Below are 11,022 nucleotides of genomic sequence, written 5' to 3'. Positions count from 1 at the left end.
AAATCAAAAGTGGTGTGAATGACTGATAATTTGATGAGTCACAATCATAATGCAGGAGAGAGATGATTATTAGATTTAGGCACACATCAATCTAATCATACGAATGATATTGAAGTTAATAAAAGGTTATGATTCAAATATAATTTATTAAATGATATTGAAGTTAATAAAAGGTTATGATTCAAATATAATTTATTAAATTTAATATTTTAGCTGAATGTACACACTGATGTTCTGATTTTGATGTTATTAGTTTTTTTTTTTTGCAATAAAATACATACTGACTAAAGGATGCTGGGGAAGAATTATGAGTTTCAATTGTTGGACCAGGCCCATATGAGTTTCAGGCTTTATTGGGATATTGGGCCAAATTTGTAATGAGCTTACAATTTCTATTTAAATTTAATTTAAGGGATTTGTTTGTTTAGTTGTGTCCTGTGATACATTAATATGAAACCATATTTTCATCATTATAGTGAAGAAAAACTACTGAATTATGGTTGGAATAAAATTTAGTAGTAGTAATATTTAATAGTTAAATGTCCTAATTAGATTCTACAATTAAATAATACGTTTTGTGGCATATTAATATTTCTACTATGATTCATTTTTTTACTTCCACATTTTACCAAATAGTTAGATGTGCTAAAAAACACAACACTAACTAAAACATACTCTATTTTATACTGAATCATAGTTAATGTGTTTTTTTAAATAAAAATATCAATTACTCCACTATATTTATCATAAAATCCCCAAACAGAGAATTGAAATCCAGTTGATTTCAACCACCCAAATTAACCCACGAATTCCAGATCGATAATCAAAATCATGTCTTCGAAGTCAGCCTTGATCTTCCCAAGTTTTGTGTCAAATTGTTGGTTTAAACTCCTAAATTATCACTCTTTTCGCAATGCTAGTCACCAAATTCGATGCTTTTCCGCTTATCCCAGATTTGATTTCAGCGGTATCCGTGAGCCCAATGATGCCGTCGATCAATTCCAGAATATGTTGAGAACGCATCCGATGCCTTCTGTTATTGATTTCACCAAGTTACTGAGTGCCGTGGTCAAGATGAAGCAATACTCACTTGCACTTCACCTGTTCGACGAAATGCTTCAAAGGGGTGCTCCTGTAGATCACTACACCTTGAGTATTGCGATCGATTGCTTCTGCCGACTGAAAAGACCTGATTTTGGGTTTGCGATTTTAGGCAGTTTCTTCAAGCGTGGCTTCAAGCCTAATGTGGTCACTTTTACCACTCTCATCAAAGGGCTTGTGTTGGTCGGAAGGATCCCAGAGGCAGCAAAGCTGTGTTGGAGGTTGTCTGCGGAGCAACTGTGCAATCCCGATGAACGTACCTATGGTGCTTTGATTAATGGGTTATGCAAAGCTGGAGGTACTCTTGAGGCACTCGAATTGCTTAGTCGATTGGAAAAAGGAAGTTGCAAACCTGATGTTTTTGCTTATAGCATAGTTATTGATGGTTTGTGCAAAGATAGAAAGGTCGATGATGCTCTCCACCTCTTCTCCACCTTAGGTGAGAAGGGGATTTCACCCAATGTTGTGACATATAATTCAATAATTGAGGGGTTATGCAACCATAGTAGAGGAAAAGAGGCTGAAGACATGTTAAGGAAGATGATATCGCATAAAGTCTTCCCAAATGTGATTACTTGTAATATTTTTGTTGATGCTCTTTGCCGAGAGAGAAGGATGGAAGAGGCTGAGCGTATGTTGGTCACTATGAAGCAAATTGATGTTCAACCGAATATTGTTACATACAATGAATTGATAAATGGATATTGTTTGCTAGGAGAAATGGATAAAGCTAGATACATTTTCCAACTAGCGGTGAAATCCGGCATCAAGCCTGATGTTACAAGCTATAGTAGTTTGATGAACGGGTACTGTAAAATGGGACGAATTGATGATGTTTGTCGTCTTTTTACAATGATTCACGCCAATGGGTTAGAGCGCGATGTGATTTCTTATAACATAATGCTGGAGGCTTTATTTAATGATGGCCGATGTGAAGAGGGCTTGAAGTTGTTCAATAAGATGGAAGCTCTACAAGTTTATCCTAATACAGCAACTTATGGAATCTTGTTACATGGTTTGTGCACTGCACATCGTATTGATGAAGCATTTTCCATGTTATATAACATGGAAAACAAAGGTTGCTTGCCTAATGTTGTGATATATACAATTCTTATTTCTGCCCTTTGCGAAGCAGGGCGGATAGGAGAAGCTAAGGATTTGATGGTGCAAATGGTGAAAAAGGGGTGTTTTCCCAACGGTTTGACTTACAATATTTTTGTTCAAGCGCTTCTCAAAAAGAACAAGATGGACGATGTGACTCTTCTCTTGAAAGAGATGATTGTAAGAGGGGAATGCACACTTGGCACCACCACTATTTCGATGTTAAGTGAACCTTTGCGGAGGGAAGGTAAAGATAGTGTTCTATTTGATATGGTTATGCAACTACTATAAAAGAAGGTGTGGCGTAATCTAGTTTGAATGATATGTTGTCTTACAAGGGCAGATAGTAGTTTCGATTGTAAAAGTTCTTATTTGGTTATTAACCCTCTATTTTTAGGGATTGATTTTAAATGTTTGAATTGTATTTTGATGATTGGATTGTGGAGATTGATCAAGACTCAATACATAGATATTTGAAGAAATAATTACGACATATTTTCTCGTTCCAAAGCACTTAACTAATCGCAATCACAGTTAGCTCAATCATGAAGCATTCTTCGTAGTAAATTTTGACAGATTTCCAGAAAAGACGAGGCTGAAAACTAAAGCTGCAATCGATTGTGATGCCGCTTTCAGGGTTTGATCATTCGGAGAGAGGAGATGCATTATATGGTAACACTTCTTTCCTGATTATGATGCGATATTATGAGTCTAATGTAAAGATATTATTGGTGTATGGGTAAAATGACTTGTGGTACTGTAGTTGAGGTCAATCCAAATGTTAATATCATTAAACAGGGACCAAATTTCGTCTCTGACTATCTGTTTATTTTTGGTATGGGTGATAAATTAGGACATGTTGGCAGTTCTGTATTTGGAGGTATTACTAATATCCTGTTTTATGGCATGCTTTCATGAGATTAGCTCCCTATAAATTGTCTCTTTGTATGGTCTCTTGTCATCCTTAGATATTATCATATAAGTTGCTGTTGTAATATAAGTTGCATATTGAAGTCCATATTCTTAAATTTTTAATATTCTTCGTCCAACTTCTAACATTACTACGACCATGGTAGGCTGTGATGGATTTTGGGTATGTTTACTGGAGAATGCTTTAATCAGCTAGTAAGATATCTCACAATTTCCGTGGAGTAGATTCGTATGTAAACTGGCAAGTTATTTACCTTGTATAGGATATTAGGTTTAGGGTAATAGACTTACCTTAATTGTATTCTCCAAGGCCTATAAAGAGGCGTGTAAATTTGTATACTGAATAACTGAAAATGAGAGGAACGATTTCCCCTAAAACCTATTTTATCAACGGTTACAAAGATTTTTCTGTAAATTGTTTTCTTTGTGCTGTGCACCTTCTTTTTCTTCATTGTTTTCTTTCATGAAACTTTGCTAATATATGAGAATCATAAATGAGCCATACTAAAAACAGGAAAAGTAGCTTTGGCTCACCCATCCTCTTGTGCTTTCTTTCAAGGCAGGCTATGAAACTCGAATAATAGATTCCGATTCATCATCTATATATCTCTGTTTTCTGGTTGTAAAACAATATGTTTGCTCTGACAATTAGGTGTTTATCACTTTGATCAGATACTGCTTAATTGAAAATGTGTGGATCTTTATACGGGGCTTGCCATCCTGTGCGTTGCTATTACTATTCCAATTTCAACTGCCCAGAGAAGAAGACCATGAACATCCTAGTGTTGGATATTTCCCATAAATTGTACTAAGTACACATCATTTTTTGAATCCTAGTCTTCTTTTTAATAAAATTCAGTATTGTTGTGTGATGATTGAAATTGGAAGGAACAACACAGGGTAGGAAATGAGGGGAATGCGATAGAACTATATTTATTCACAATATGCAAAGTCTTCTAATACTATAAAAGAAGGGGAATAAGGAACTCTTGCTTGTGCCTTGCGTCCCCCAACCCTCTCTCACTCTCCATAAGTACTCCGATGACTGTGATGCCGCCATCAACAAACTCATCAAGTACGAGTAGATTTTCCTCTGTTAATTTTTCATTTCATTTGTAATTATAGGAATTTATGATCTCTTTTTGATACGTGTGGTTTTTGGTGAATTGCAGTGTTGAGTACAATGTTTCGTATGTGTATCATGCAATGTTCGGCTAATTTGACAGAGATAGACAGTGTTGGTCTCAAAGGACTGGCTACGTAAGGTGCTAACGCTTTGTTTTGGTTTAAAAACAATTTCGCGCAGTTATTAGGAATTGGTGGAATACCAGGTGTTTGATAATCTTAATTGTAATCTTAACTATGAAGTAATCTTCGCAGTAAATTTTGAACAATTTCCAGAACAGACGAGGCGGAAAAGTGAAGCTGCTTTCAGAGATTGATCATGCGGAGAAAGGAGATGCATTGTATGGTAATGCTTCTTTCCTGATTATGATGTGATATTTTGAGTCTAATGTGCTGTTTATTTTTGGTGTGAGTGATTAATTAGAAAATATTGGCAGCCGCTGTATTTGGAGGTATTCACATACTAATATCCTGTTTTATGGCATGCTTTCGAGAGATTACCTCACTATAACATGCACCATGCGTGCCTTACAGTTAAGCTCAAGTTGTGTTGAGAAGCATAAGCTGTCTCTAATCTCTATAAATGGTCTCCTTAGTTTCTCATCATGGTCTTTTTATATAATGTATTGTTATCATATAAGTTGCATGTTGAAGTTCAGGTTCCTAAATTTGTACTCCCTCCGTTCCCTCATAGTTGAGGCGGAACTTTTCGGCACGGAGTTTAAGAAAGAGATGTTGAGTATGTTAAATAAATAGATAAAAAAGTAAGAGAGGGAAAAAGGTAAAGAGAATAAAGTAAAAAGTGAATAAAGTAGAGAGAATAAAGTAAGAGAGAGTAAAGTAAGAAAGAGAAAACATTTACTATTTATGGAAATGACTCAACTATGAGGGAACTTCCCGAAATGGAAAAATGACTCAACTATGAAGGAACGGAGGGAGTAATTTTCTTCTTTCAACTTCTAGGATTACTACAATCATGGTTGGCTGTGATGGATTTTTTGGGTATGATTACGGGAGAATGCTTTGTTCAACAAGTAAATTAACACAATTTCCGTGGAGTGGATTTCTATGTAAACTGGCAAGTTATGGTAAGAAATAGAGATGTGTGAGAGTTAAGCTTGAGGGTTGAGGCCATGGCAAAAGAGAATTACTACTATATTTCTTTAGCTTGAAGGTTGAGGCCATGTTTTTTAGAAATTAATCATCATTCGTATATCTAGTAACGATGGATATTTTGCATATCACGTAATAATGTGCCCGGACTACTTAATTTGTATTCATATTTATACTTCTAATATTATTTCCATTTGGGATAAATTTAACGAGGCTCAAACAAAACCTCATCAACATTTTCAAAGATGAGTGCTCTCTACTTCGAGGTCTCGATGGAGATGTCCAATAGATGCAGAGGACTTTGGGGATGATTCAAGCCTACTTGAATGACGCTGAGGAGAAATCCATCACCCAAGATGCTGTCAAGATCTGGTTGAGGGAGCTTGAAGCCGTGGCTTTCGATGCCGACAATGTCTTGGATGAACTCAACTATCATCTTCTCCACAAAAAAGTTCAGAAAATGAAGACACCCAAAGCCAAGGATAAGGTACTATCATGCTTCTCATCCTTTAATGGCATTTTGCATCGGCGTGATATGGCTCATACTATCAAGCAAATCAATGTGGATTTTGAATCTATGAACAAAAGGGCAACAGATCTTAGATCTTGGCCTTCAAAGCATGATTGTGAATGCAACTGCTATAGCTCATACTTCCATTGAGACGGATTCCTTCAGTCTTGATCCAATCTTTATTGGAAGAGATGACGATGTGCCTAAACTAGTTGACATGCTCACCCAAATCCATGATGATCGGATCTTTTCTATGGCTGCTCTTGTGGGAATGGGGGTATGGGAAAGACTACGTTGACTAGGAAAGTCTTTAATCATGAAAGGGTAAAGCCTCGATTCGGATCAGTTATTTGGGTTCATGTTTCTCAAACATTTGATCCAATCAGTCTTTTCAAAAATATCCATTCGGCATTGACTTCAGATGGTGATGGAGTTGACGGCAGGGAACTAATCCTAAAAAGGCTTCAAGAAGTTCTCAAGTCTAAAACTTATCTTCTTGTTCTTGATGATGTATGGAATGAAGATGTTGCAATGTGGGAAGACTTTATAAATTCCATGTCTGGAGTTACTTCCACTACGGGAAATGGAATTTTGATCACCACAAGGAGTGAAAAAGTTGCTTCTATTGTTAACCCATTTCATATTGATCATTTGAATGGCTTATCAGATGAAGACTGTTGGTCCATAATCAAGGCCAAAACTTTTGGTAAAAATGGTGAAGTTCCATCTGGATTTGAGATGATTGGAAGAAAGATTGCAACAAGATGCCAAGGTTTGCCCTTAGCTGCCAATGTAGTCGGAGGAGTGCTTCATGGTAAGTCCGAAGAAGAGTGGTGCTTCATCAATGAAAATTGGGTTTCAGATGGTGAAGGAGGTGAAAATATCACAAAAATCTTGAGATTTAGCTATGATAACCTCTCCTCACCGTCGCTCAAGAAGTGCTTCACGTTTTGTTCGGTTTTCCCCAAAGGTCGGACAATCGTGAAGCAGGAGTTGATTGAACTATGGATGGCAGAAGGGTTTCTTCAACCAAGCCGAAGAGATGACAAGGAGTCTGTGGGCAACATGTTTTGTAATGTGCTTCTACAAAACTCTTTGTTGCAAGTTGCAGAGAAAGATGATTATGGAAATATTTCAGAGGGTGTGATGCATGATCTTGTGCATGATCTTGCATCTTCAGTCTTATTCAATATTGTAGATGGCAATACCATAGTTCGATACATGTTTCTCAAAGAAGAATCAAGTTCTATTCCAAAAAAAGTGGCCAGACATTTGCGTACTTTATTCTTGGAAGGTGGAACTTCTGGTACTTTATTCTCAAAATGTCTGCATAATCTGACTCTTTTTGGTGATTATAAAGAGTTACCCAATTCAATTAGGGAGTTGGTACATTTGAGAAATCTGAATATTTATGACACAGAAATTGTAAACTTGCCAAAATGGATTAGTAAACTCCATCACTTGCAAGCATTAAGAGCAAGCTGGAAGTTAGAGAATCTGCCTTGAAGTACATGTTTAACTTAAGGCATCTTCATATCCATTCTGATACAAAGTTGCCTGCGGAGATTGGGAGATTAACTATTCTTCGTACACTCCCTTACTTCACTGTAGGCAAAGAGAAGGGCTTCCAAATTGAAGAGCTCGGAAGTTTGAAGAATCTCAAAGGATCACTAGAGATTCGTGATCTAGAGGAGGTGCGTGATAAAGAAGAGGCTCTGAAAGCAAATATTTCAGAAACCAGACTTATTTGATTTGGCGTTTACATGGAGTGATGGTAGAGAAGATGAAACAAATGATGAGAGTGTATTGGAAGGCCTCCAACCTCATTCAAATCTGAAAAAGTTGGAGATATCCGGATTCAAAGGCATAAAATTTCCAATGTGGGCTGAGAAGATGGCAGTACGTGATGGGCCTCAAGGATCTTGGGTACCACTGGATAACTTAATTGAAATAGCACTCTTGGGGTGCTCAGAAATTGAGGAAATCCCAACGCTAGAGCACTTGCCTAATCTCAAGTATCTTGCTTTGAAAGGACTGAAGAAGGCGAGGCTCATAAATGCTTCGTTCAATCATTTAACATCACTCAAAATAGAAGAGCTAGATCGATTGGATTGTCTGCCACAATGGATATTCTATAACAATCACAATATCTCATTTTTGTACATATCAAATTGTGGTGTGTTGAGAGAATTACCAGATGGCTTGGACACCCTCCATTCTCTAGAGAGTTTGTATATTTGGGATTGTGAAAATATGAAGTCGATTGGGAATCCAAGTGGCAGAGCAAGACAATCACAGGGGATCCTCCGCCGGCTGAATATTAGAGGGTGTGGAGAGCTAATGGAATTGCCTTGTGAAATGATAGAGTCGTGGGCTCCTACAATTGAGTATCTTCGATTGGAGGGATTAAGGAGGCTAAAGAATCTACCAATGGTAATTGATTGCCTCGCTAAATCATCTACTCGTCTCGCAGATTTGATAATCATAGGTGTTCCTAAATTGATGGCTGCTAATATTGGTTGTGTTGAGAGTTGGGATCTTAGCAGTTTGAATATATTACACATAGATATGAGTGTGGAATGGTCAAGAGAGGACAGTGTTGGCATTGCAGAGACTGTGGAAGGGATGCTGCAACTCACTTCGTTACTTAACGATGAGGAATATAGGGGTAGAAGAATTGCCCCAATCAATTCAACATCTCACTGCTCTTGATAGGTTAGAGTTGGGAAATATAGGAGTAGAAGAATTTCCCCAATGGTTTGGGAACCTCTCATCTCTAACACAGTTATGTCTATTTAGTTGCAACAAATTGAAGCGTCTGCCCTCTGTGGATGCATTGAATCACCTCACTAAATTAGATTGGTTGGATATTAGAGATTGCCCCGAACTACGTATTGATTCCGATTGGCGCAGCCACCATCCCCATCTGAAAATCATGGTCGATTACCAACCCGTTTGAATGTTGTAGCAAGTAAGTTATCTCTCAAGTGTTATCATAATTTTTATTTACATTTGAAGGAGGTGGATAATTGGGAGTGGATGCTGCAAACAATTCAAAATCTCACTGGTCTTTGGTATTTAAGGTTAGAGAATATATGGATAGACGAATTGCCCCAATGGTTGGGGAACTTCTCTCTAAGAGTGCTGAAGCCTCTTCCCTCTATGGATGCATTGAAGCGCCTCATCATTAATGATTGCCCAGAACTACGTATTGATTCGGACTGGTGCAGCCACCATCCCCATCTGGAAATCAAGGTCAATGGCCACCCCGTTTGAATGTTGTTGCAAGTACGTATCATTTTTTTCATATCCAAGCAATGGATCTCCCTCTATTTTTTATATTATTGCCTGCGGTTTTACATTTATTTCCAAAACTACTAAATTTGAAAAACTTTAATATAAACCCATCCAATCATGAATCATAGATAAATCAATTGAGAAATGTTGATAATATATTATTTTTGTTGTTATAGGTATAGTTTATGCGAACTCAGGACTTAAGTAAGACAGATGGGGTCGTTGTCATAGTCATCGTCAGTGTCCCAGTTACCAACGAGCTAAGGAATTGAGGTCTGAAATCTTCTAAATGTTAATGTTACCCAGCTCTGCTGGTTTGTGTTGTGCACCTTTTTCTTCATTGTTTTCTTTCATAAAAATAATGTTGCATGAATTTAATGTTTTCATGAAACTTAATGTTTTCTTTCATAAGACTTAATTAATTTTAATTATTTTATTTGCAAGCAATTGTGATGAAGAGAGCTCAGAGAGAACATAATGCTGGAGGCTTTATCAATGCGGATTCCGAGTCTATGAATGAAAGAGCATTAGATCTTGGCCTTCTAAGAATAATTGTGTATGCACCTACTGCTGCTGCTGCTCGTACTTTTGCTGAGACAGATTCGTTCAGTCTTCACTTTGTGATCTATCTTTGACAGGTCTAGAAATTTGGGATTCTTTGCCAGACTCAATGCAACATTTCACTGCTCTTTACAGTTTAGAGTTGGAGAATTTTGGAGTAAAAACAATGCCTAAATGTTTTGGAGGGCTCTCAAATCTAAAAAGGTTGTGATAAAGAGACGTCTGTACATATATAATTTTTGAATCTTGATTTATTGTGGTAGCACATAGAGGAGATAGGAATGAAGGTTGATTGAATTGGTGATTGAAGGAACAACACATAGTGTTGGAAATGAGGAGAATGCTATAGAACTATATTTATCAAGTATCAACCATTCTTTTCTTCATCGCTATTCCAATTTCAACAGCCCAGAGAAGAAGACCATGAGTATCCTAGTGTTGTGTGATGATTGAAGGAACAACACATGGTAGGAAATAATGAGGGGAATGCTACAGAATAGAACTATATATTCACAATATTCAAAGTCTTCTAGTTACAAAGATGATGAGCTAAGAGTGTGTTCTTATACTACACATATGTTAGTTGAAAAAAGACTTCAAACACACAGCTTAACATCATCGTCTGCTACATCGTATCATCACACATAAATTAAAATGTTTGTGTGATTTCAAAGAATACTAAAATGCCTGTGTTCAAACAGAGGTGACCAACCCTATGAATCCAAGTGTATAATAACCTCAATGAATGAATAACACCATCACCTATATACTTACCCTCTACAGCCCCTATTTATAAACTTACCAAGAAACTAACATCCTGTTATTATTGGCATCACCTAACAGCAATCATATGTATCTCCACCCTCCATCCCTCTGCTTCGTCTTTCCGCTTCTCATTTCTGTGGGATAACAGCATGCAGCAGCAACTACTCCACTTGAGAGACTTGCAGTTGGTCCTTCACTTTCTTGGATTCAGGGCTTCATTGTATTTCCAATGAAGTGAAGGCATTTCCTTGCCTTAAGTCCTTGAAAATGTACCACTGTTACAATTTGGAATGTCTGCCAGACTTGTTATTCCGTAACACCCTTCATCTATCGGAGTTGGATATAAGGCATTGCTCCAAGTTAAGAGAATTACCAGATGGTCTACATTCCCTCGATTATTTGGAGCAGATGATCATTAGAGGCTGTCGAGAGCTGACGAAAATTGTAAAGCCATTTCCAAGTGGTGGGGGGAGTTTATGTTCCCTCCGTAGTTTGGAGATTCGTGATTGCCATGAGCT

General features: G+C 37.3%; 2 protein-coding genes across 2 annotated transcripts; both read left to right on the top strand.

Moving 5' to 3' along the window:
* Positions 1–754: 754 nt before the first annotated feature.
* LOC125220407 (putative pentatricopeptide repeat-containing protein At1g12700, mitochondrial) lies at positions 755–10,125 on the top strand. The gene is made up of 10 exons (XM_048122584.1): positions 755–2,449; positions 2,839–2,874; positions 3,805–3,944; positions 4,021–4,207; positions 4,305–4,397; positions 4,513–4,603; positions 5,221–8,852; positions 8,965–9,169; positions 9,355–9,451; positions 9,623–10,125. The coding sequence occupies exons 1-3, from the start codon at positions 832–834 to the stop codon at positions 3,813–3,815; spliced, it is 1,665 nt and encodes a 554-aa protein (XP_047978541.1). The 5' UTR covers positions 755–831; the 3' UTR covers positions 3,816–3,944; positions 4,021–4,207; positions 4,305–4,397; positions 4,513–4,603; positions 5,221–8,852; positions 8,965–9,169; positions 9,355–9,451; positions 9,623–10,125.
* Positions 5,660–7,632, top strand: LOC125212735 (disease resistance protein RGA2-like). The gene is made up of 4 exons (XM_048112981.1): positions 5,660–5,857; positions 5,967–6,158; positions 6,212–7,267; positions 7,357–7,632. Exons 1-4 carry the CDS (start codon positions 5,660–5,662, stop codon positions 7,630–7,632), a joined length of 1,722 nt encoding a protein of 573 aa, XP_047968938.1.
* Positions 10,126–11,022: the final 897 nt, after the last annotated feature.

Source organism: Salvia hispanica, chromosome 1, assembly GCF_023119035.1.
Source record: "Salvia hispanica cultivar TCC Black 2014 chromosome 1, UniMelb_Shisp_WGS_1.0, whole genome shotgun sequence".
NCBI classification, from domain to species: Eukaryota; Viridiplantae; Streptophyta; class Magnoliopsida; order Lamiales; family Lamiaceae; genus Salvia; species Salvia hispanica.
Note: the sequence above shows the minus strand (reverse complement) of the source record. Positions and strands in the feature narration are given on the sequence as shown.